The 25661-nt window shown below is 39.1% G+C and overlaps 1 protein-coding gene across 3 annotated transcripts in view; it reads left to right on the top strand.

Annotated features, from left to right (window-relative positions):
- CCNB3 (cyclin B3) overlaps positions 1–25661 on the top strand; it is a 65619-nt gene that overhangs the window by 25218 nt on the left and 14740 nt on the right. For 2 of the 3 annotated variants that reach the window (XM_063083737.1, XM_063083736.1), the window contains exon 7: positions 278–370. In XM_063083737.1, the coding sequence (XP_062939807.1) occupies positions 278–370 (93 nt within the window). The remainder of the gene's footprint in view (positions 1–277; positions 371–25661) is intronic. The other variant, XM_063083738.1, reaches the window with a different exon arrangement.

Raw genomic sequence — 25661 nt, 5'->3', positions numbered from 1 at the left:
ATTGCAAAGAAAGGGCAGAACCATCTGGGTATTCATCTATAGCCATAGGCGTGTCCCTTATTCCCCCTGGACTCAGTATCCACTCGACACCTGAATCATCGTGTGTGTCTATTTCCTATGGATAACTGGAACTTGTCTGGAAAGAATACTTTGATCTGCCCCTGTCTGATAAGCGGGTGAAAATAATGAGTTAGAACCATGTGGGAGAAGTTAATTGTTCAATTAATTGTGTGGTTTTGAACTGGAAGAATTAACATTTCTTTCTCATTGCTGCCAGGAAAAGTTCATACTTAAAAATTACATGAACATGCAGGTTGACATCAACAGTGACATGAGGGCCATTCTTGTGGACTGGTTGGTAGAGGTACAGGTAAGCCTGATGACTTCTGCTTTAAGGAGCTGGTATTCTCTTTTTCATTCAGCATTGCAGGCCAAAACATAGTAAAAATTTACCAGATCTACAGAGCTAAATAAGCCATGGCAAGGAGCTTATGGTTTAGGGACAGGATAAGACATGCAGGCAAATAAGTATAATACAAAGTAGAATATATTAAGTACTATAATAATGTTATAAATAAAATACTATGAGAACCCAGTGGAAGGAGAGACTATTCTAGAATAGGCAGTGAAGGTATGGTGATTTTGTCATTCTCAAAGTCTTGTAAAGGTGTAGCTAGTGATTTGGATTGGGGTCAGTGCCAAACAGGGTCTTTCAAGCTTTGGGTGGTGGGATGGGTGATAGGAATGACAATGTGGCACCAGACGTGGCAAGTAGCTGTTTGTCGGGGGATAGATATTGAGGGAGTATTGCTATGGATACTCAGTAATTATTTTATATTAAGGAAGGAGAGCTCAGAATAGCACTTGGCATATAGTAGGGAGTCAATCAGTGTTTGTGGAATGAATGGAATTGAATGAATTGCCATGGAGTTTGCAAGGAAACATAATGCATAGTCAGTCTGCGCCCAGAAGAGTCTTACTATATAATTGAGAAGAAAAGGTGATATAGTATTATATCCTTTATTAAGTACCAGAGGATTGGTTCAGGCTCACTTTTGAGTGACAGATCAGGTAAATGTGGTAGACACAATATATATGGATGGCAGCAAAGCACAAAAATGTCTCTCATCTTATGGAAATGATGGAGAATAATTAGGTAAGAATAGAATTCAGGTAGGTCTTAAATAAGTAAAATAGAACCCAAAGATTGTTGATTATTACTGAGCTAGAAAGAGATTTCTAGTGGACTTCCATTGGACTTTGTTCTGATCAACATTCTCATTAGTGATGGGAACAGAGAAGATCTACTCATCAAATTCCTAGATGACGTGAAACTGGGACTAGGGATAGGAAACAAATGGATAACAGATAAAATATCTCTACCAGCTGGAATGATGAACTATTTTTAGAAAAACTTTTGTTTATTTTTATTTCAAAAATATGCACATTTGTTATAACAAAGTAAGAAATACCCATAACCACTGTTAACATCTGTATGAATATATTATCCTCTTATCTTTAAACAATGATTATCTACTAGGGGTGCACCTCAGAATCACAGATGCCCAGGTCTCATCCCAGTCTTATCCAATCAGAGTTGTGGGGATGTGTGTGGCCCAGGCACACATTTTTATAAAGATCTACAAGTGATGCTAATGTGTACCCCTTGATAGAGAATTGCAGTTCTAGAAAATGTCATATTGTTTTTATAACTATAGTATTTATATTTTTAGGTAATCAGACAGTAAAATTGACTTTTGTGGTATACAGTTCTATGAAATTTTAACATGTTTTGAAATAATTCACAAGTTGCAAAAAAAACTGTACAGAGAGATCCTATGTGCCATTCACCTAGTTTCTCCAGACAGCAACATCTTGAACAATGGTAGTATAGTGTCAGAATCAGGAAATTGACTTTGGTGTAATCTACAGATCTTATTTAGATTTCACCAGTTTTACTTGCACTCATTTGAGCTTGTGTATATTAGGTCTATTTTATCACCTGTGTAAATAGACATTTAGCCTACTTTATCACATGTAAATTTTGCAATAACCACCACAGTTAACATACAGAACTATTCCATCATCACAAAGATTTCTTGTACTACCTTTTATTAGCCACAAGCATATCTCTCTCACCTTCCTGTCCCTGACAACTAATTTGTTCTCTGTCTCTATAAATTTGTCATTTCACGAATGTTATTCTCATATAAATGGAATCATACAGTACCTTTTGAGCTTTATTGTTACTACTCACCATAATTCTCTTAAGATTCATCCAACTCGTGTACCAATAGCCCATTCCTTTTGATTGCTGAGTACTATTCCATGGTATGGATGTACCACAGTATGTTTAACCCTTCACCTATTGAAGGACACTTGGATTGTTTCTAGTTTGGGGCTGTTAAGGATAAAGTTGCTATAAACATTTGTGTACTTTTTTTGTGCACATGGTTTTTATTTCTCTGGCATAAATGCTCAAGAGTATGACAGTTCCATGAATTTTAGCACATGTATAGATTCATGTAAACACCACCATGGTTAGGATCAGTTACACAGACATTTTACCACTCAAAAACAAAACAAAACTTCCTCATGCTGTTCCTTTATAGTCACACCCTTCTCCCAACCCTAACCTCTGGCAACCACTGATCTATTTTCCATTACTTTGCCTCTTCAAGAACATTGTATAAAAGAATTGTATAGTATGTAACCTTATGAGACTGGCTTCTTTCATTTAGCATAATGCCTTTGGATATATCACATCATTTGGACATATCACAGTATGTCTATCTGTTCTCCTGTGGAAGGATATTTGGGTTGTTGCCAGTTTTTGACAACTGTGAAAAGAACTATACGTTCACATACAGGTTTATATGTATGTGAATATATGTTTTCATTTCCAACCCAGGAGTGGGATTGTTGGGTAATCTGATAAGTGTATGCTGAACTGAATAAGAAACTTCCACAGAGTGGCTGTACATCTTGTGGTCTCATCTGCAATATATGAGAGTTCCAGTCGCTCTGAATATATGAGAGTTCCAGTCGCTCTGTATCCTTGCCAGGACTTGGTGTTAGTATTTTATTTTAGCCATCTGTGTGTGGAGGAATCTCATCATAGTTTTAATTTGTATTTCCTAAAGGGCTAATAATGTTAGCGATCATTCTTACTTGTCATCCATAATCTTTGGTGAAGTGTTTGTTCAAGTCTTTTGCCCAGTTATAAATTGGGTAGTTTATTTTCTTAGTATCAAGTTATAAGAATTCTTTACATATTCTGGATACAAATTCTTTGCTGAATATGTGATTTACAAATCCTCCCAATCTGTAGTTTTTTATTCTCTTTCACAGAGCAAAAATTCTTAATTTTGATAAAGTCCATTTTGTCAATGTTTTCTTTATGAACTGTGCTTTTTGTGTCATGTCTAAGAACTCTTTGCTTAAACCTAGGTCATGAATATTTTCTCATATATTTTATCTAAAAGTTTTCTAGTTTTATTTTTTAAACTTAACTTAATTAATTTATCTTTGATTATATATATTTATGGGGTTCGGAGTCAACTATCAGGTTTTTTTATTGGTTATGAATATTCATGAGATTCAAAGCTGATTGTCACCCCTCATGCCCGTGATGTGGGGGCCAGATTCATACTGGTTGTATACTCATTACCACAAATTGCATTTGTACCCCGTGTCCCCCACCCAATTATCCTCAATCTCCCTTCCCCTCCCCCTTTCCCTCCCACTCCACTTTGTAGTCCATAGTATGTTCTCTCCCTCTGCAAATCCGATACACTACTGTGGTCTTTCTTTCCTTAACTATCAGTTTTTTAGTTTTAAGTTTTACGTTAAATCTATAGTCTTTTTAGTTTTTATGTAAGGTATGAGGTTTAGGTCAAGGTTCATTTATTTGCATATGAATGTTCTTTTTTTAACACCATGAGTGGGGGGAAAAACCTATACTTTCTCCACCGAATTGGTTTTGCACCTTTGCTAAAAATAACTTTTATTGGTTTATTTTTGTATGCTGTTTCAGTGATCTCTGTGTCTATCCCCTAGTTAATATCACACTGTCTTTATGTCTGTAGTTTTATAGTAAGTCCTAAAACTGGGTAGTGTGATACTTCCAACTCTATTCTTTTTCAAAATTGTATTAGCTATTCTAATTCCTTTGCCTTTCTATGTACACTTTAGAATCAATTTGTCTGTATCTGCAAGAAATCTTGCTAGGAGTTTGGTTAAAATTGATTTATATTTTGTGCAGAAAAGAGTCAGTGTAACAGATCTGATATTGCTATCCTTTAGAAAGGCCTGTTTGCAAGGTTGGCTCTTGTGTGGTATCTGGAAACTTAGCTGGTAAACAGTTTCCTACATTGATATAAAACCCTCCCTAAATGATAACTGTGGCTCACTGTGCCTAAACTCTTTGTGCTAACAATGTGGTTTATGCTGAACACCTGCTTTCCTTCTAGGAGTCTGGAATTTCAGAACATGCTAGGTAGAGTGTTTATGTGACCAATTCCCAGTAAAATTTTGGGCACTGAGTGATTAGCTTATATGGTAGACAACACTTCATATGTGTTGTTGCAACTCATTACTGGAGGAATTAAGTACATCCTGAAGAGATTCTACTGGGACAAAACTCTTAGAAGCTTGCTTGAAGTTTTCTCCAGACTTTGTCCCATGCTGCTTTTTCCCTTTGCTGCTTTTTATCATTTCTTTGCATACAGGATTTTATTTTATTTTTATTTTTTACATATTTATGGGGCACAGAGTTGACTATCAGTCTTTGTGTACAGTATGTGATGATAAAATCAATATTAACATGTTCATCATTACAAATTATAATTGTTCTTTGTATCTTTTACCCAATTACTCCCTATCCCCCTCCTCCTCCCCCTTTCCCACCTCTAGTCTGTTTTCTCCTTCTGAAAGTTTAACATTTTATTGTGGTCTGTCTTCTTTCTTTCTTACTTTAAAGCATTCAATCTTCATAAATGCAAATAATATTTTAAAACTTGCATGTTTTTTCCTTGTCTCAAAGCTGTAGGTAGCTGTAAAATTAAATAAAGCCTACAGTATTTTAATTTTTATATGTGTCCTTCCAAACATCTCCAAAAATACATTTCCGGAGGTAGGGTCCATATATAAAATGTTTTTCTATTGAGTTTTCATAAGTCAAATTTCCTTGTTAATTTTCTTCAATCTTATAAAGAAAGTAAAACTATTTCTTATTTTGTATGTGTAAAGCTATTGATATTCATGGTGTATCAAGAGTTAACTTAAAGACTACAGTTCTGATTTCAAAGAGACTTGACATCTGACGTAAATAAGAGGTCAAGTCTCTTAGATAAATTGATTTATGATTGAAAAATATAGGACTGAAGATTTCTAAGGATAGTATGGTTGAGCTATTGGCAAAGCCATCAAGAAAGGGCAAAGATTTACATATGAACAGTTAAGGCAACTACTGTATTTGAATGATTCATATCACAAAACTTTTGCCTAATTTTCTTTCCTTCCTTCCTTCCACTTATGAGTGAGGACATGCAGTGTGTCACTCTGTTTCTCTTGCTTATAACAAAATACTTGAAACTGGGTAATTTATAAAGAAAAAGAAATTTATTGCTTACAGTTTCTGAGGCTGGGAAGTCCAAAGTCCATCTGGTGGTGGCAACAGTGACCCAGGGGTCTCACATTCAAGATGGTGAAAGCAGAGAGAGACCCTCCTCTTCTTCTAAAGCCCTCAGAACCACACGCCCTGACCACCAGTTTTAATCCATTCACTACTGCAGGGTCCTACAATCCAATCACCTCTTCAAAGCTCTACTTTTCAATTACTGTAGTAGGATTTCCCACCCTCTTAACAGTCACAGTGGGGCTAGGTTTCTAATATGTAAAACTGGGGGGACACAATTCAAGCTTCAGTGAGTTTTATGGGGCCATAATTCAATCCACTACATGTAGTATTTCTTTTTTTGTCTTGTTCACTTTACATAATTTCTCCAAGCTCATGTTACTGAGAATTGCAGAATTTCATTATTTTTAATGGTTGAATAGCATTCTATTGTGTATATATACCACATTTTCCTTATCCAGTCATCTGTCGATGGACATTTAGGTTGGCTCCATATCTATAGATCTGTGATGAACATGGGAGTTCAGGTATCCCTTCGACATGATGATTTTCATTCCATTTAGGTATATGCCTAGAAGTGGGATTGCTGGATCATATGGTAGTTCTATCTGTAATTGTTTGAGAAACTTCCATACTGTTTCCTGTATGGTTGTACTAATTTACTGTTGCACCAGCAATGTAGAGCAATTCTCTTTACTCCACATCTTCACCAACATTTGTTATTCTATCTTTTTGATAAAAGCCAGTCTAGTTGAGGTGTGATGATATCTTGATGTGGTTTTGATTTGCATTTCCTGATGACTAGTGATGTTGGGCATTTTTTCATGTATCTGTTGGACATTTGTATGTCGTCCTTTGAAAAATGTCCATTCAGCTCCTTTGCCCATTTTTTAATTGTATTATTTGGCTTTTTTTTTTTTTTTTTTTTTTTACTGTGAAGTTGGGTTCCTTGTATATTCTAGATATTAATCCCTTGTTGGATGTTTAGTTTGCAAATATTTTCTCCCATTCAGTAGGTTGTTTCACTGTTAATTGTTTCACTCTTAATTGTTTTCTATAGGTTTTTTTCATTCTGTTGTTTCCTTTGCTATGCAGAAGCTTTTAAGTTTGATATAATCCCATTTATTTTTTCTTTTGTTGCTTGTGCCTTTGGGGTCTTATTAACAAATTATTTGCCCGGTCCTACATCCTGAAGTGTTTCCCCTATGTTTTCTTCTAGGAGTTTTATAGTTTCAGGTCTTTTAAGTCTTTAATCTATTTTGAGCTGATTTTGGTTTATTGTGAGAGGTGCAAGTCTAGTTTCATTCTTCTACACATGGATATCTAGTTTTCCCAGCATCATTTAGTGAAGAGGCTGTACTTTCCTCGGTGTATGTACATGGTGCCTTTGTTGAAGATTAGTTAGCTGTAAGACCTGGGTTGATTTCTGGGTTCTCTATTCTGTTCCATTGGTCCATGTGTCTGTTTTTATGTCAGTATCATGCTGTTTTGGTTACTATACCTGTGTAGTTATAGTTTGAAGTCAGGTAGTGTAATGCCTCCAGTTTTATTTTTTTGTTGTTCAATATTGCTTTGGCTATTTGGGGTCTTTTGTTGTTACACATGAATGTTAGGATTGTTTATTCTATTTCTGTGAATAATGTCATTGGTATTTTGATGGGGATTGCATTGAATCTGTAGATTGCTTTGAGTAGTATGGACATTTTCACAGTGTTAATTCTTCCAATCCATGAACATGGAATATCTTTCCGTCTTTTAGTATCCTCTTTAATTTTTTTTTTTTTAGTAGTGTTTTGTAGTTCTCAGTTTAGAGATCTTTCACCTCTTTGGTTAAATTTATTCCTAGGTATTTTATTCCTTTGGTAGCTGTTGTAAATGGGTTTGCTTTCTTGATTTCTCTTTCTGCTTCTTTGTCATTGGTGTATAAGAATGCTACTGATTTTTGCATATCGATTTTGTATTCTGCAACTTTACTGAATTTGTTTATGAGCTCTAGGAGTATTTTGGTAGAGGTTATGGGTTTTTCTATATATAGGATCATGTCATCTGTGAACAGTGACAGTTTGACTTCATCTTTTCCAATTAGGATGCCCTTTATTTCTTTCTCATGCCTTATTTCTCTGGCTAATACTACCAATACTATGTTAGTATTAGTAATAGGAATGGTGAGAGTGCGCATCCTTGTTTTGTTCCTGTTCTTAAAGGAAAAGCTATCAGTTGTTACCAAAACCTACAGGATACTGCAAAAGCAGTACTAAGTGGGAAGTTTATTGCAATAAATGCTTACATCAAAAGAATAAAAAGACTTCAAATAAACAATCTAATGTTAAATCTCAAAGAAGTACAAAAACAAGAACAATCTAATCCCCAAACTAATAGGCAGAAATAATTAAGATCAGAGCAGAACTAAATGAAATAGAGACCAAAAGAATGATACAAAAAAATCAATGAGACAGAAAGTTGGCTTTTAGAGAGTAAAAATAGAGAAGCCATTGGCCAGACTAACTAAAAATAGAAGACCCAAATAACAAAAATCAGAAATGAAAGACATTATAGCTGATACCACAATAATACAAATAATCATTAGAGAGTATTATGAACAACTATATGCCAAGAAATTTGAAAACCTGGAGGAAGTAGATAAATAGCCACATGCGAACTACCAAGACTGAAACAAGATGAAATATAGAGCCTGAACAGACCAATAACAAGTAGTGAGATTGAAGCAATAATCAGCAGTCTCCCAACAAAGAAAAGCTTGGGATCGGATGGCTTCAATGCTGAATTTCACCAAACCTTTAAAGAAGAATTAACACCAATCTTTATCAAAGTATTCCAAAAAATTGAAACAGAGGTCATTCTCCCAAATTCATTCTACACGGCCAATATAACTCTCATACAAAAATCAAAGACACAACAAAAAAGAAAGCTACTGGCCAGTATCCTTGATGAACATAGACCCCAAAATCCTCAACAAGATATTAGCAAACAGAATAGAACAGCACATCAAAAAGATTATACACCATGATCAAGTGTGATTCACCCCAGGGATGCAAGGATAGTTCAGCATATGCAAATCAGTAAATGTGATACATCATATCAACAAATGCAAGGACAAAAATCATGATTATCTCAGTAGATGCAGAAAAAGCATTTGACAAAGTTTAGCATCCTTTCTTGATAAGCACCTCAATAGACCAGGTAGAGTAGTATCTGAATACAATAAAAGCCATAAATGAGAAATCCCTGTGCTGATTTTTCTGTGTGTTCTTTTGCTATAATAAATCATAGCCATGAATATGACTCTATGCTAAGTCATTCGAGTCCTTCTAGGAAATCATTGTACTTGGAGTGGTCTTAGGGACCCCTGATACACATGTGTAGGTGAATTTGGATAAGACTGACACTTTACTATGTGAATCTTCCAACCTATGAACATGGTATGTCTCTCTATTCAGGTTTTCTTTGATTTCTTTCTCTCACTGTACAGATTCTGTACATGTTTTGATAGATTTATACCAAAATATTTTTTCTTGGGGCTATTATAAATGATATTCTTTAAAATTTAGGTTTCTATTTGTACATTGCCAGTATGAAATGTGATTGATATTTGTGTGTTCACCTCGTATTCTATGACTTTGCTAAAACTCACTTATTCTTTGGAGTTTTTTTTTATAGATTTCTTGGGCTTTATCTACATAGACAATTGTATCATCTGTGAATGGGGACAGTTTTATTTTTTCCTTTCTCATCTCCATCTCCATGTTTTTTGTTTAATTTTTCTCTTATTATACTAAGACTTCCATTATGATGTTGATATAAGAGTAGTAAGAGTGGACAACCTTGCCTTGTTCCTGATTTTAGGAGAAAATGATTTAGTTTTTGCCATTAGTATCATCTTAACTGTAGGGTATTTGTAGGTACCCTTGATCAGGTTGAGAACATTACTTTCCCTTCACAGTTTGCTGATACATATTTTTATCATGAGTAAATGTTGAATTTTGTCAAATGCTTTTTTTCCTGCATCCATTGATATATATATATATATATATATATATATATATATATATATATATTTTTTTTTTTTTTTTTTTTTTTTTTTTTTTTTTTTTTTTTGCTTTAGACTACTAACATAGTGGGTTACATTGATTTTTCAAAGGTTGAAGCAGACTCATAATCCTGGGATAAACTCCACTTGGCCTTGGTGTATTCTTTTTATATATTGCTGGATTTGATTTGCTAATATTTTGTTGAGGATTTTTACATGTATGTTTATGATGAATGTTTGTCTATAGTGGTTTTTTATTTTGTACTGTCTTTGTCTGATTTTGGTATCAGAATAATACTGGCCTTGTAAAATAAGTTGGGAAATATTCCCCCTTCTTTTATTTTCCAGAAGAGATGTGTAGAATTAATGTTATTTCTTTAAATGTTTGGTAGAATATGCAAGTGAAAACATCTGAGCCTGGAGGTTTTCTTTCCAAAAGGTTTTTAGTTAAGAATATAATTTCTTTAATAGTTATAAGATTATTCAAGTTATTTATTTCACTTTGGGTGACTTTTTGGTAGTTTATGGTTTTCAAGGAATTGGTCTATTCCATGTAAGTTGTCAAACTTTTGTGTATATAGAATTGTTCATAGTATTCCCTTAGTATTCACTCTTATTTCTGATACTGGTAATTTGTGTCTTCTCTCTTTTGTTCAGTCTTAGAGGTTTATCAATTTTGTTACTCTTTTTAAAGAACCAGGGTTTGGTTTCATTTATTTTCTCTACTTTTCTGTCTATAGTTTTCTGTCTATATCAGCTCTAATTTTTATAGTTTATTCTTGGTTTGGGTTTAATTTACTCTTTTTTCTAATTTCTTAGGGTGGAAGCTTAGATTATTGATTTCAGATCTATTTTTTTCTCTAATATATGCATTTAATACTATAAACTTCTCCCTAAGCACTGCTTTACCTGCATGTCACAAATTTTGAGAGACTTCTTCCTTGATCCTTGGGCTATTTACAAGTTTATTGTTTAATTTCCAAGTGTTTGGAGATTTTACTATTTTTCTGTTATTGATTTCTAGTTTAATTCCATTTTGGTCAAAGAACACACTATATATGATTACAATTTCTTAAAAATTGTTAAGATTTGTTTTATGACCCAGGATATGGTCTGTCTTGGTAAATATTCCATGTGCACTTGAGAAGAATATGTATTCTGCTGTTGATGGATGGAGTATTGTGTAAATGTTGGTTGGGTCCAGTTAGGAGGTGATGTTTTTCATTTCTTCATTATCCTTGCTGACTTTTTGTTTACTCATTCTGCTACTGAGAGAGGAGTAATGAAGTCTACAACTATAGTTGTAGATTTGTTTATTTCTCTCCTCAGTTTTGTATTTTTGCTTTGTGTATTTTGAAGTTTTGTTGTTAGGAACATATACACTTAGGATTGTTGTGTTTTCTTTATAGTTATCTGTGACTAACTTTTTCTCACACAGCAATGTTTATGTAATTGTGAACATCTTTCCTGGCAGTATAGTATTCTTCATCTGTCATACCCAACCTCCTAGTAATGGACACTTGGGTTATTCTCAAATATTGCTCTTACAAATAACTCTGTAGTGAACATAGATACATATGTGTACATTTTTCATAATTTTACTGTTGTTTCTCTGGAATATGACTAGGAATAAAATTATTAGATTAAAACATATGCACATTTAAAACTTTTTGTACGTATTGGAAACTATTCTTCTGAGATGTTATGCCCATTTATATTTTTAGCATGAAAGTGCCCATTTCCCATAATCTTACCAACACAGGAAGTTATAAGTATTTTTTTGCCAACTGATAAGTGAAAACTTTTAATGTGTCATTTTAGTTAGATGTACAAGAGCATTAGCATGTTAAGTAGTCAGATCTTTTTTTTTTTGTACTTAAGATCTTTATTTTTGAAGATAATTTCTTTTTTTAAAAATTTTATCTTGTCAATATACATTGTGGTTGATTATTGTTGCCCCTTACCAAAACCTCCCTCCCTCCTCCCTGTCTTCCCTCCCCCGCAACAATGTCCTTTCTGTTTGCTTGTCGTATCAACTTCAAGTAAGTGTGGTTGTTATATCTTCTTCCCTGCCCCCCCCCCGGTTTTTTGTGTTGTGTGTGTGTGTGAATTTATATATTAACTTTTAGCTCCCACCAATAAGTGAGAACATGTGGTATTTCTCTTTCTGTGCCTGACTCGTTTCACTTAATATAATACTCTCAAGGTCCATCCATGTTGCTGCAAATGGCAGTATTTCATTCGTTTTTATAGCTGAGTAGTATTCCATTGTGTAGATGTACCACATTTTCTGTATCCACTCATCTGATGATGGGCATTTGGGCTGGTTCCAACTCTTGGCTATTGTAAAGAGTGCTGCGATGAATATTGGGGAACAGGTATACCTTCGACTTGATGATTTCCATTCCTCTGGGTATATTCCCAGCAGTGGGATAGCTGGGTCATACGGTAGATCTATCTGCAATTGTTTGAGGAACCTCCATACCATTTTTCATAGAGGCTGCACCATTTTGCAGTCCCACCAACAATGTATGAGAGTTCCTTTTTCTCCGCAACCTCGCCAGCATTTATCGTTCAGAGTTTTTTGGATTTTAGTCATCCTAACTGGGGTTAGATGGTATCTCAGTGTGGTTTGAATTTGCATTTCCCAGATGCTGAGTGATGTTGAGCATTTTTTCATATGTCTGTTGGCCATTTGTATATCTTCCTTAGAGAAATGCCTGCTTCGCACTTTAGCCCATTTTTTAATTGGGTTGCTTGTTTGTTTCTTGTAAAGTTGTTGGAGTCCCTTATATATTCTGGATATTAATCCTTTGTCAGATGTATATTTTGCAAATATTTTCTCCCACTCTGTTGGTTGTCTTTTAACTCTGTTAATTGTTTCTTTTGCTGTGCAGAAGCTTTTTAGTTTGATATAATCCCATTTGTTTATTTTTCCTTTCGTTGCCCGTGCTGTTGGGGTCGTATTCGTGAAGTCTGAGTCCAGTCCTATTTCCTGAAGTGTTCCTCCTATGTTTTCTTTAAGAAGTTTTATTGTTTCAGGGTGTATATTTAAATCCTTAATCCATTTTGAGTTGATTTTAGTATATGGTCAGAGGTATGGGTCTAGTTTCATTCTCCTGCATATGGATATCCAGTTATCCCAGCACCATTTGCTGAAGAGGCAGTCCCTTCCCCAGTGAATAGGCTTGGTGCCTTTGTCAAAGATCAGATGGCAGTAAGTGTGTGAGTTGATTTCTGGATTCTCTATTCTATTCCATTGATCAGTGTGTCTGTTTTTATGCCAGTACAATACTGTTTTGGTTATTATAGCTTTGTAGTATACCTTAAAGTCGGGTAGTTTATGCCTCCAGCTTTATTTTTTTGCTCAGCATTGCTTTGGCTACGTGTGGTCTTTTGTTATTCCATATAAATGTCTGGATAGTTCTTTCCATTTCTGAGAAAAATGTCTTTGGAATTTTGATGGGGATTGCATTGAATTTGTATATCACTTTGGGTAGTATGGACATTTTCACAACGTTGATTCTTCCAATCCAAGAGCATGGGATATCCTTCCAACTTCTTGTATCCTCTCTAATTTCTCTCAGCAGTGGTTTGTAGTTCTCGTTATAGAGATTTTTCACCTCCTTGGTTAACTCAATTCCTAAGTCTTTTATTTTTTTGGTGGCTATTGTAAATGGGCAGGCTGTCTTGATTTCTCATTCTGCATGTTCACTATTGGAGAAAAGAAATGCTACTGATTTTTGTGTGTTGATTTTGTATCCTGCTACTGTACTGAAATCATTTATCAATTCCAACAGTTTTTTTGTAGAGGTTTTAGGCTGTTCGAAATATAGGATCATGTCATCTGCAAACAGGGACAGTTTGACTTCATCTTTTCCAATCTGGATGCACTTTATTTCCTTCTCTTCTCTGATTGCTCTGGCTAGTACTTCCAACACTATGTTGAATAGGAGTGGTGAGAGTGGGCATCCTTGTCTAGTTCCTGTTCTTAAAGGAAAAGCTTTCAGCTTTTCCGCATTCAGGATGATATTGGCAGTGGGTTTGTCATATATGGCTTTAATTATGTTGAGATACTTTCCCTCTATACCTAACTTATAGAGGGTCTTTGTCATGAATGAGTGCTGAATTTTATCAAATACTTTTTCAGCATCTATAGAGATGATCATATGGTCCTTGTGTTTGACTTTATTAATATGGTGTATCACATTTATTGATTTGCGTATGTTGAACAAACCTTGCATCCCTGGGATGAATCCCACTTGATCGTGATGAATAATTTTACGTATGTGTTGCTGTACTCTGTTCGCTAGTATTTTAGTGAGGATTTTTGCATCTATATTCATCAAGGATATCGGCCTGTAGTTTTCTATTGGGTTATATCTTTACCTGGTTTTGGTATCAGGATGATGTTTGCTTCATAGAATGAGTTTGGGAGATTTGCGTCCGTTTCAATCTTTTGGAATAGTTTGTAAAGAATCGGTGTCAATTCCTCTTTGAATGTTTGGTAAAATACTGCTGTGAATCCATCTGGTCTTGGGCTTTTCTTTGTTTGCAGCCTTCTGATAACAGCTTCAGTCTCCTTTATTGTTATTGGTCTGTTCAAATTTTCTACGTCTTCATGGTTCAGTTTTTGGAGCTTGTGTGTGTCCAGAAATTTATCCATTTCCGCCCGATTTTCAAATTTGTTGGCATATAGTTGTTTATAGTAGTCTCGAATGATTCCTTGTATTTCCAATGAATCAGTTGTAATATCGCCTTTTTCATTTCTAATTTTTGTTATTTGAATCTTCTCTTTTCTGTTTTTTGTTAGCCATGCGAATGGTTTGTCAATTTTATTTATCTTTTCAAAAAACCAACTTTTTGATTCATTGATCTTTTGTATTGTTTTTTGGGTTTCAATTTCATTAAGTTCTGCTCTGATCTTAATGATTTCTTTCTGTCTGCTAACGTTAGGTTTGGATTGTTCTTGTTTTTCTAGTTCTTTAAGGTTAAGTGTTAGGTTGTTCACTTGCCATCTTTCCATTCTTCTGAGGTGAGCATTTAATGCAATAAATTTCCCCCTTAATACTGCTTTTGCAGTATCCCACAGGTTTTGGTATGATGTATCATTATTTTCATTAGTTTCAAAAAATTTTTTGATTTCCTGCTTGATTTCTTCTTGGACCCATATGTCATTAAGTAGAATGCTGTTTAATTTCCATGTGTTTGTATAGTTTCCAGAGTTTCGTTTGTTATTAATTTCTAGTTTTAATCCATTGTGGTCTGAGAAAATACATGGGATAATTCCAATTTTTTTGAATTTATTGAGACTTGATTTGTGACCTAATATGTGATCTATCCTGGCGAATGATCCATGTGCTGATGAGAAGAATGAATATTCTGAGGTTGTTGGATGGAATGTTCTGTAGATATCTGCCAATTCCAATTGGTCTAGAGTATTGTTTAGATCTGTGTTTCTCTACTGATTCTTTGCCTAGATAACCTGTCTAATATTGATAGTGGTGTGTTTGGGTCCCCTGCTATTATGGTATTAGTGTCTATTTCCTTCTTTAGGTCTAATAGAGTTTGTTTTATGAATGTGGCTGCTCCAACATTGGGTGCATACATATTTATGATTGTTATGTCTTCTTGATGCATCAGTCCTTTTATCATTAAGTAGTGTCCCTCATTGTCTCTTTTTATGGTTTTTAGTTTAAAGTCTATTTTGTCAGATATCAGAATAGCTACTCCAGCTCGTTTTTCTTTTCTGTTTGCATGGTAAATCTTTTTTCCATCCTTTTAGTCTATGTGAATCTTTATGGGTGAGGTGGGTCTCTTGTAGGCAGCATATAGTTGGGTCCTCCTTTTGATTGGGGAATTTAAGCCTTTTACATTAAGAGTTGTTATTGAAAGGTGTTGATTTATTCCTAGCATTTTATTGGTTGTTTGGTTGTCTTAGGTGTCTTTTGTTCCTTGCTTTCTGATTTACTGTTTTGTTCCTGTGTTTGTTGGTTCCTTAGGTTGAAGACAGTGTTTTTGTTTGTTTGTTTTCTCTTCATGAATGCCATTTTTATTATACTAGTGGGTTTTGATTTTTCTTGTGTTTTTATGGCAGTGGCAGTTATTTTTCAGGAACCAAACCCAGTACTCCCTTGAGGATTTCTTGTAAGGTGGTCGTGTGGTAGTGAACTCCCGCAGTTTTTCTTTGTCTGAGAAATATACTATTTGCCCTTCATTTCGGAAGGATAGCCTTGCAGTGTAGGGTATTCTTGGTTGGCAATCTTTGTCTTTTAGTGTTTTGAATATATCATCCAATTCCTTTCTAGCTTTTAGGGTTTGTGATGAAAAGTCTGATGTTAGCCTGATTGGGGCTCCCTTATAGGTGATGTGACACTTCTCTCTTGCAGCTTTTAAGATTCTCTCTTTGTCTCTGAGTTTTGCCAATTTGACTATAACATGTCTTGGAGAAGGCCTTTTTGGGTTGAATTCGTTTGGAGATCATTGAGCTTCCTGGATCTGAAGATCTGTGATTTTTCCTATACCTGGGAAATTTTCTGCCACTATTTTGTTGAATATGTTTTCAATGCAATCTCCATTTTCCTCCCTTTCTGGGATACCCATGACTCGGATATTTGAGCGCTTAAAGTTATCTGATATCTCTCTCAGATTTTCTTCAATGTCTTTGATTCTTTTTTCTTTTTTTTTTTTTTTGTCTGCTTGTGTTATTTCAAACAGCCCATCTTCAAGTTCAGAGGTTCTGTCTTTAACTTCGACAAGCCTGCTGGTTAAACTCTCCATTGTGTTTTTTATTTCGCTGAATAACTTCTTCAGTTCGGCAAGTTCTGCTACATTTTTTTTCAGGACATTGATTTCCTTGTACATTTCCTCTTTCAGGTCCTGTATACTTTTCCTCGTTTCATCATGATGTCTAGCTGAGTTTTCTTGTATCTCATTCAGTTTCCTTAGAATTATCACTTGAAATTCCTTGTCAGTCATTTCAAGGGCTTCTTGTTCTATAGGATCTAGAGTTTGAGATTTATTAACTTTTGGTGGTGTACTTTCTTGATTTTTTTGTATTTCTGGTATCTTTTTTTTTGATGTTTATTCATTGTGGCAGGGGGTTTCACAGTCCACCGGTTTGAGACTATTGACTAACTAAGATGTTGCTGTGGTTGTCAATTTGGTATGGCTACCTCTGTGACTACTCATTTGGCCTCTAGTGCCTTGTGTGTGTGGTTGCTTTGGGTCTTTGATCGCTCCAGGGAGCCACCCCTCTGGTCAGCTTGGACTCTGCTGGGCTGCTGGATCATGGGGCGGTACCGCAGGGTGTGTGGTCTCTGCTGTGCTTCCACTTCCCATGCAGGACTTCTCCCTGTTCCGTGCGCTCTGGCCTGGGCTGCTGGGTCACGCAGTGGTGGCCCCACATGGTGTGTGGTTTCTGTCGAGTCTCCGCCTCCCTAGCCGGACCTCTCCCCACTCTGTGCACAGTGGGCTGGGCTGGGATGTGTCTTCTGCAACCCTCGTCTATCAGCTGAGCCTTCAAGACCCTGCTTGGCACTGCCTCCCCCAGGATGTCTACCAGGTTTCTGCTAGGCGCAGATGACCGGTCGCTCTGGGTGCCTTTGTAGCACTGTGTAGATCTTTCTAGGGACTTATCACCTTCCTCCTGGTATCACGGTTATTTGTGTACTTGTCTTATCTCCCACACCAGAGCGTGAGCTCCTCTGGGGAGGAGCCTGCAGCACACGGTTCACCTTTGAATCCCCCCGGCGCGGACCGACCCCGGTGCCCGCCCACAGTGAGCACTCCAGCAGGTTCAAGCGAACTTGGGAACTCTCCAACCACACTATACCTAACCAGAAATTCGTTAGGCATTTTTCTGAACTGGTGGCCACAGAGATGATATCTGCCTCCCGGTCACAGGAAGTTTACCGGGGGCCGGAGCCCAGGGTGCGGTGGAGTGACAGTCGGCCCAGCCCGTACTTCCTTGCCCTCCCGACGCTGGCCGGGGACGCCCCACGCCACCAGCCCCACCACAGAACCATGGAGGGAGTATGAGGGGAGGCCAGCCCGCAGGCCCTGGGAAGCCCCGCGTTGGGGCAAGCAAGTGGGAAGGCTCAGTGAGGAGCCGAGCTGGGCAAGGAGGACAGGCTTGGCCGAGCTGGGCTGGAGCCGCCACCACCTGAGAAAATGGAGGCAGCCTCCGGGGCCGGTGAATGGCCTGGTGGGGCAGGCGGAAGCCGAGCGGGTGTCCGCCGCCCTAGCAGGGCCGGGCCGGGGGTCACTCACGGCGCTGTGCCGGGCCGTGTGGCTCCCTCTCTGCTTCTGCATCGTCGCCGTCCCCGTCCTTGGCCACCGCCGCCTTGGGCTGCTCACTCGGTCATGTGGCGCAACTCAGGCGCTCCCAGGAATCTTCTTTTATGCCGGCCTGAAACCTCGAATCCTGAATAGGGCAGCTGGCCGCCTTCAGCGCGGCCCCAGCCTCCGGGATCCTGGCAGCGTCAACAGCGGCCCGGCGCCACGTTCCCTGTTTAGAGACTCGCTTTTGCAGCTAAGAAACCGTTCTTTTCCTGCTCCATACTTCAAAGCTGTTGCCTGTAAACGAGGCAGCCTGTCCTGCCAAGGGCAAAGTGGCGGTCAGCCCCCACGACCGGCCACCAGCAGCGGTCCTCCCTTAAGAGATGGCAAGAGGAAGGTCCACAAGTTTCCTGGCTGCCTAAGGCCCAGTGGCCGCCTTTTCCACCTCATCTACTCCACTCCAACTGCCGCAGCCACCACCATCTTGAATCTAAGGAGTCAGATCTATCAGTTCTTTTCTTTATGGCTTTAAGATGTGTTTCTTACTTAGAAAAGTCATCTCCAGTCCAGAATTATGTAAATATTTCTCTGAATTTTTTCTGGAACATTTATGTTTTGATTTTTACTTTTAAATCCTTAGTCTGTTAGGAATTTATTTTGGATTTTGTGTCAGCATCTGAACACCTTCCCATAATGATTATTCAGTTATTCTAACACCATTTATTGGTTTTCATTATCCACTGGTTTGAAATGACACCTTTATCATATATGATTGGGTTTGTTTATAGTCTTTCCAATTCTCTTTAATTGATCTGTTTGTTTATTCTAGCAGTAGTGTTCTGTTTTTATTATTATGGCTTTGTAATACATTTATTGCCTCTTTATGTTTACTCATCTTTTACAAAATATTCCTGGTTGTTATCACACATCAGTCCTTTCAGGTGAGCTGTGGAATAATTTTGTCAAGTTTTCAAAAATATACTATTGGGATTAATTCATGGAGAATTGACAGATTTTACAGAATTAAAGTTTCCAAGTCAGTTATGTTGTGTCTTAAACAGACACAGGTCTTCTTTTACAATTACCAGGTCTATACTCTGGTTTCTCTTCAGATCGCATAAATCTTTCGCCTTTTACAATTACCAGGTCTTTTACAATTTTAATTTAATTATTTTTATTTTAGTGTTCCCATTTGTTCTGTCTTTTATCCCTTCACATATATTTCACATATGGTGTTCCATATTCTTAGCAGCAACAGTGCAGGTAACATATACTTACAACAGGTCTTCATGAATAAAACCAAATAAAAAGGTAACAGCTCCTGGATTTCCCAGTAGAATAGTTCCTACCATTGAAATTTCCAAACAGCTATGCAGTTTGCTCCTCACAGCTATTAAACAGTGCAAGCACGTGGAATTCAAATAACCATGTAAAGTATTGCTACCTATCAGACTCGGGATGAGAATCAAATTTTGCATTCTCAGCAATGTATTAACATTTAATTCTCATATTCACACTAGTTATTATCACTATTTCCATAAAAAATGAAACTGCCAAAAGTAAAAAAGCTTATAAAAGTAGTTTATGTATAAGATCAAGTCTTTTTACTGACCCTTTTAAAGAAGTTTATTCATCTGATTTTCTTACTAGTCTTGTGTTTAATTAATTTTTTCCACATTCATCCCACTGACTTAATGTTTCTCTCAGGTATTGAAGATTTTAAAAAAATGTTATTAGTGTTTTCACCTCTCGCAGAGTGAAGGAGACAGAAAAGATTACTCAGAGCCCATGTATTCTGAGCAGTGAGAAGCCCAAAGGGATTGCACCAAGGGAAAAATCCTTCAAGAGAGGAGAGCCCAGGCACAGCCTTGAGTCAGTTTTTGCTTCAGTTTTTATTGTAAAGACAAAGTCACAGAAGAAAAACAGATGGTTAATCAATCATAGTGAAAACAGACTGGCTATATGACAGTCTTCATTAAAGCAAGTGTAACTTAAATTAGTTCAAGCAATTTACCATCAAAAGGAGTCATAAAACTAAGCTATGTGATGTACAAAAAGAAACAATGAGATAATCACCAAAGCACTTAACTCCCCAAGAAACTCAAACAGGGGAAGATGTGGAACGTCCCCCAAGTGCTAACTAATCTAGCAGAATATCCTTGAAGATCTTAGCTTACATACTTTCCCATCATTTAGGTTTAGCTGCACCAAGGGCAACTGCCCCCAGCGCAATCACTTTTTGCTATGCTTCAATTCTCTTATCTATATCAAAGGCTTTAGTCCTGTGAAAGTTTTCTGGTCTCTCTTAATCTTAACATTTCTACGTGTTTTTCTAAAGGGTTGGGCTTTGGCCCCCTAAACTAGAGGCTTTGGCTTTCTACACTAGGATTTTGGTCTTCTAAACTACATGTATTTTCTTTCTATCTCATTCATAACTTCTTAGTCAATATCCTCTACAGAGTGTCATCCTTTCTCCTTTAATTTTTAAATTTGTGGTTGTATTTTGGGAAAGCAATTGATATTTATTTTGCATTCATCTACTTTGCTGAAGTTAGTCATGATTAATTTACTCTTGAATTTGATGTATTTATACTTAGACTTTTTGCATGTTTATTCATAAATAAGATACATTTGTGAGTTGTTTGTGGAGGGTGCTGTCTTTATTAAGTTGTAGCACAACTTTATAAAGCATTTCTTTAGCTTCTTAACAAGGGAAATTTTCCTACAGTACTAAGTTTAACACAAGAATTATATTTTCCTTGAAGAACTTACCAAAGAACCCATTGATACATGGTACCACTTATGTATGTGATTCTTTGACTTTTTTCTAATAACTTCAATAGTTATTGGCCAACTAAGGTTTTATTACCCTTCTTTAGTCATTTACTTCTTTTTTTTTACATTCTAAGATGTTGCGGAGCAGTTGGGGTAGAGGGGGAGAGGAAGGGGAGGAGGATGGGGGAGGGAGGATGATGAAGCAGGTGCATGGTTGAGGCCCATGCAATCCCCTCATTCTGGCAGAGGAGCCCAGGAGGCTTCCGGTGGTGGTTTGGTTGTGGCTGGGCTGGATATGGATGTTAGGGGAATGTGGCTGAGGCCCTCAGCTTGCCCCCCACCAGGTTGGGAGCCTGGGTTGCTTCCAGTGGCAGCCTGGTGGTTGTTGCTGGGGTGGATGTGGATGTGGGGTGCTTGGCTGAGGCCCTTGGCCCCCTCCACTCCAGCTTGGGAGCCTGGGGCACTTCCAGCAGCAGCCTGGTGTTTGTTGCTGGGCTAGACATGGATATTGGAGGGGCTTAGCTGAGGCCCTCAGCCTCCCATCACCCTAGGTTGGGAGCCTGGGGTGCTTCTGGCAGCAGCTCAGTGGTCATTGCTGGTCTGGATGTGAATTTCAGGGGGTGTTGCTGAGGCCCTTGGCCCACCCCCACCCTGGCTTGGGAGCCTAGGGTGCTTCTGGTGGTGACCTGGTGGTCGTTGCTGGGCTGGATACAGATGTTGGGGGACTCTGGCTGAAGCCCTTACCCCCTCCCCCCCTACTGCCCTGGCTCGAGAGCCTGGGGAGCTTCTAGTGGCAATCTGGTGGTCAGTGCTGGGCTGGTTGCATATGTTGTGGGGGGTGTGGCTGAGGCCCCTGTCTCCCTGCCCCCCCACTCTGGCTTAGGAGCCTGGGCTGCTTCTGGTGGCAACCTGGTGGTCATTGCAGGGTTGGATGCAGATGTTGGGAGGGCATGGCTGAAGCCCTCAGCACCCCCTACCCCAGTTTGGGAGCCCTGGGTGCTTCCAGCAGTGGCTCAAGTGGTCATCACTGGGCTGGATGCAGATGTTGGGGGGGGCCTGGCTGAAGCCCTTGGTCTCTCCACCCTGGCTTGGGAGCCCAGGGTGCTTCTGGTGACAGCCTGGTGGTTGTTGTTGGGCTGGATGAAGAAGTCAAGGGGCACAGCTTGACCCCTTGGCCCACCCCCACCATCTCAGCTTGGGAACCCCAGGGGGCTTCTGGTGGGAGCTCAGTCATTGCTGGTCTGGATGCGGATGTCAAGGGGTGTGGTTGAAGCCCTTGGTCCTCTCCCCACCCCTGCTTGGAGCCCAGGGTGCTTCCAGTGGCAGCTTGGTGGTTGTGGCTGGGCTGGGTGTCGGTGTCATTGGGGGGGGTGTGGCTGAGGCTCTTGGCCCCCCACCATCCTGGCTTGGGGGCCCGAGGCACTTCCTGTGGCAGCTTGGTTGTTGTCACTTGGCCACTTGTGGGTGTTGGGGGGCATGGCTGAGGCCCCTGGCCCTCACCTCTTCCTGGCTTGGGGGCCCAGGGGGCTTCCGGTCCTAGGTTTTATAGGTGTTCTTTGGTAAAGTGAGATCTTTACTAGTTAATATCAAACTTTGTCTCTGGTCTGTGGGTATTTTTTTTTTTCTTTCAGTTCTGTGTTGGATTATTCAGTTTCCACTCCTTAAACTCTGCATTGGAACTAATTTGTTGTCCTTTGCTTACTTCTAAAATGGAGGAATTTCATGTGGGGACCAGCACTTGAGCCCTTTGGTTGAGCTAAATTGTTGCTTTGCTAGTGATTCCCTGGGGAAGGCTTTTTGTGCAGCTCAGCTTTTAATGGTTGATTTAGGTACTTCTGGTCTCATGAAGTCCGGTACTCCTGGGTCGTGTAGAAACTCTGGTCTGGACCTGAGTCTTTTCATCAAACTGCTCCCCCTGCAGTTCTATATTCCTGCCCAGTCTACACAGAGTGGGCAGATCAGCTGTCCTTGCTGTGCCCCAATGTTCCCCTGGTGGCCTGTCTCCCCCACTGCCCACACTCAAGCACTTCCCATGGGATGGGCCATGCTCTAGTCCCTTGCAGTGACTCACCGGCCTCTGAGTGGTTCCTTTTCTCAGTTGTGGCTCCTTGCTCCTGTGTGGGTCCATGGGAACCCTGTTAGTGGTCTTGCTGGCCTAGGGGCCACCAAGGCCCTCTTCTACTGTGCTGCCTCCAAGCAACTTCATAGGAAGGGCACAGCTGCACCTTTCGCCAGCTCTTGCTCCATGTGCTCACCAGCTCCAGCCTTGAAGTGGCTGGGGCTCAAAATGGTAGGAGACGTCCTTTCTTTCTCTCATGGCAGCTTCTCCTGCCTTCATGAACTCTGTAGGTCTCTCTCCTCTTCCCCTGGGCTCTATCTAGCATCCTCAGCTTGGCAGTTATTGCTTTTTAATAGTTGTAAATTGGTTGGTTGTCTATTGTTCATATTTTCCTAAAAAAAAAAAATAATAATTTCATGGATATTTTCAGTTATTATCATAGATCGTACATGATATTCTTTTATAATCCATTGTAGTGATTTCTCATTCATAGTGTGTGTGCTGGGTTAGTTTCTTCCCATGTACTTGCATACATTTACATGCTCTCTTTTCCTCATGAGTGTTTTTTATTTTTAAAAAAATTTGTTTATTGAATCAAAGATGATGATACATATTTTTCGGGTTCAACATTGAGATATGTTGATCAAATCAATATTACTAGCATATATATTGTTGCAAATTGTAATTATTCTTTGTGCCGCTTTTCCAAGCTCTTCCCATCCCCTTCTCTGTCCTCCCTTCCCCCCGCCCCCTCTAATTACCCTAGATTTCTTCTCTCCTTCTGAAAGAATAATGGTTACTCTGTTGATTTGTTGCCTAGATGATCTGTCCAATGCTGAGATGTGTGATCAGGTGCCCCAATATTATCATAGAGCAGATGCTTCTTTTGTCACTCTGAAATGGGTTTGGTGGAGAGAGACACCCTCTCCTTTTCTTTATCTCTGTTGGTGACTCTCCTTGTGTCAATGCACTCCAGTGGGTGGTGGACCATCTTAGTGGTGGTTGTGGCATCTGGCTGCTTTCGCGGCAGCTATGGTTATTGTGGTGGCTGTGGTAGGCCACTCACATGGAGGTGTTGTTTTTGGCATGCTCCTTCGTGCTGGTGGTATGCCTGGTTGAGGGGTGTGTGTGGTCCTCGGCTCCATGCCTCTGGTCACCGGGTGGGCTCTGAGGCACTAGTGAGGTGTGCGTGGCTATGGGAGGGGGGTCTGGTCCCTAGTCCATGCCTCAAGTTACCGGGTAGGCCCCAAGGTGCTGGCGTGGTGTGCCTGGTTGTGGGAGGGGTGTCTGGTCCCCTTCTCCATGCCTTGGGTCCCCAGGTGGGCCCTGAGTGGCTGGTGCAGTATGCCTGGATGTGGGAGTAGGGTCCAGTCCTTAGCTCCAAGCCTCCGGTTCCCAGGCAGGCCCCAAGGTGCTGGTGGTGTGCCTGGGCCGGAACTAATTTTTTGTCCTTTTCTTACTAATAAAAGGGGGGAACTTCCTGTGGGAACCAGTACTTGAGCTGTATGGCTGAGCTAACTTGCTGCTTTGCTGCTGTTTCCCTAGGGAGGGTCTTTTATGCAGCTCAGGGTTTAATGGTTGACCTTACAAGTACTGCCGGCTCTCCAGAGATCCAGTGGATCTGGGTTTTGTAGAAACTCTGATCTGGGACTGAGTTTTTTTCATCAAACTGCACCCCATGCAATTCTGCATTCCTGACCAGTCTCCTCTGAGTTAGATCGGCTGTCCTTGCTGTGTCCCAGTGTTCTCCTGGTGGGCCTGTCTCCCCCACTGCCCATGCTCCAAACACTTCCCATGGGATGGGCCCTGTGCCGGTCCCTTGCAACGACTCACCACCCTCTGAATGGCTCCCATTTTTCATTTGTTCTAGCTCCTCACTCCTACATGGGTCCACGGGAACCCTATTAGTGTTCCTGCTGTCCTGGGGACCACCAAGGCCTTCTTCTCCCCTGTTGCCTCCAAGTATCTCCATCTGAAGGACACAGCTGCAGCTTCTGCTGGCTCCTGCTCCATGCTCTCAGTAGTTCCAGGTTAAAGCAGCCATGGCCCAAAACCCACAGAGCAGTTTTTTCTTTCTCTCATCATGGTTTCTCCAGCCTTCACGAACTCCATATGTCTCTCCTCCTCTTCCCCTGAGCTCCAGCGGCCCCAGCTTGGCTGTTGTTACATTTTTATAGTTGTAAATTGGTTGATTTGTGGGAAAGTGACACTGGGAACTGTCTATTCCACCATCTTGACCAGAACTCAGTGTTTTATTTTTAATACTCTGGTTAGCTCATGGATAAATGTATAACTTTTTCTTCTTTTTAAATATTAACATTTGCCTTTCTTTATTTTATTGTTTTACTAAGGCTTATTTTGTTTTTGTCTGGCTTCCTGAATGGAATGCTGCCTATTTTAATTATTTCTGACTTCATAATAAAAGCTCCAAAGATATGTATTTTCTTCTAAGTATAGTTCTGACTATATCCATTAGTTTTGAAAGATAGTGTTATAGCTCCCTTGATTTTTCTTGGTAATCTGCAGTTGCAGTGTTTATTTCCTTTTTGACCCAGGTTTTTTTGTTTGTTTTTTTCTTTAGAATAGTGCTTATCAGTTTTTTCAAATACTTTTCTTTAGTTTGGTTTATCCTTTTATTGCCAATTTCTAGATTTATTACACTGTGTATAGAGAATGTGACCAGAATGATAATTTCTGCTAACTTAAAGTTAATGAGATTTTCTTCATGGTTTCAGATATAATAAGGTTTTATAATTGATTCACTGTATCTTGTAGAGGATATAGTTCTTCAAAGATCATTATATCAATTTTGGCTTAATTATATAATTTCTATGCTAATTTATTTTTTCTGCTTAATATAT

Source organism: Cynocephalus volans, chromosome X, assembly GCF_027409185.1.
Source record: "Cynocephalus volans isolate mCynVol1 chromosome X, mCynVol1.pri, whole genome shotgun sequence".
Lineage (NCBI taxonomy): Eukaryota > Metazoa > Chordata > Mammalia > Dermoptera > Cynocephalidae > Cynocephalus > Cynocephalus volans.
This window is presented reverse-complemented; position numbering and strand designations above follow the sequence as displayed.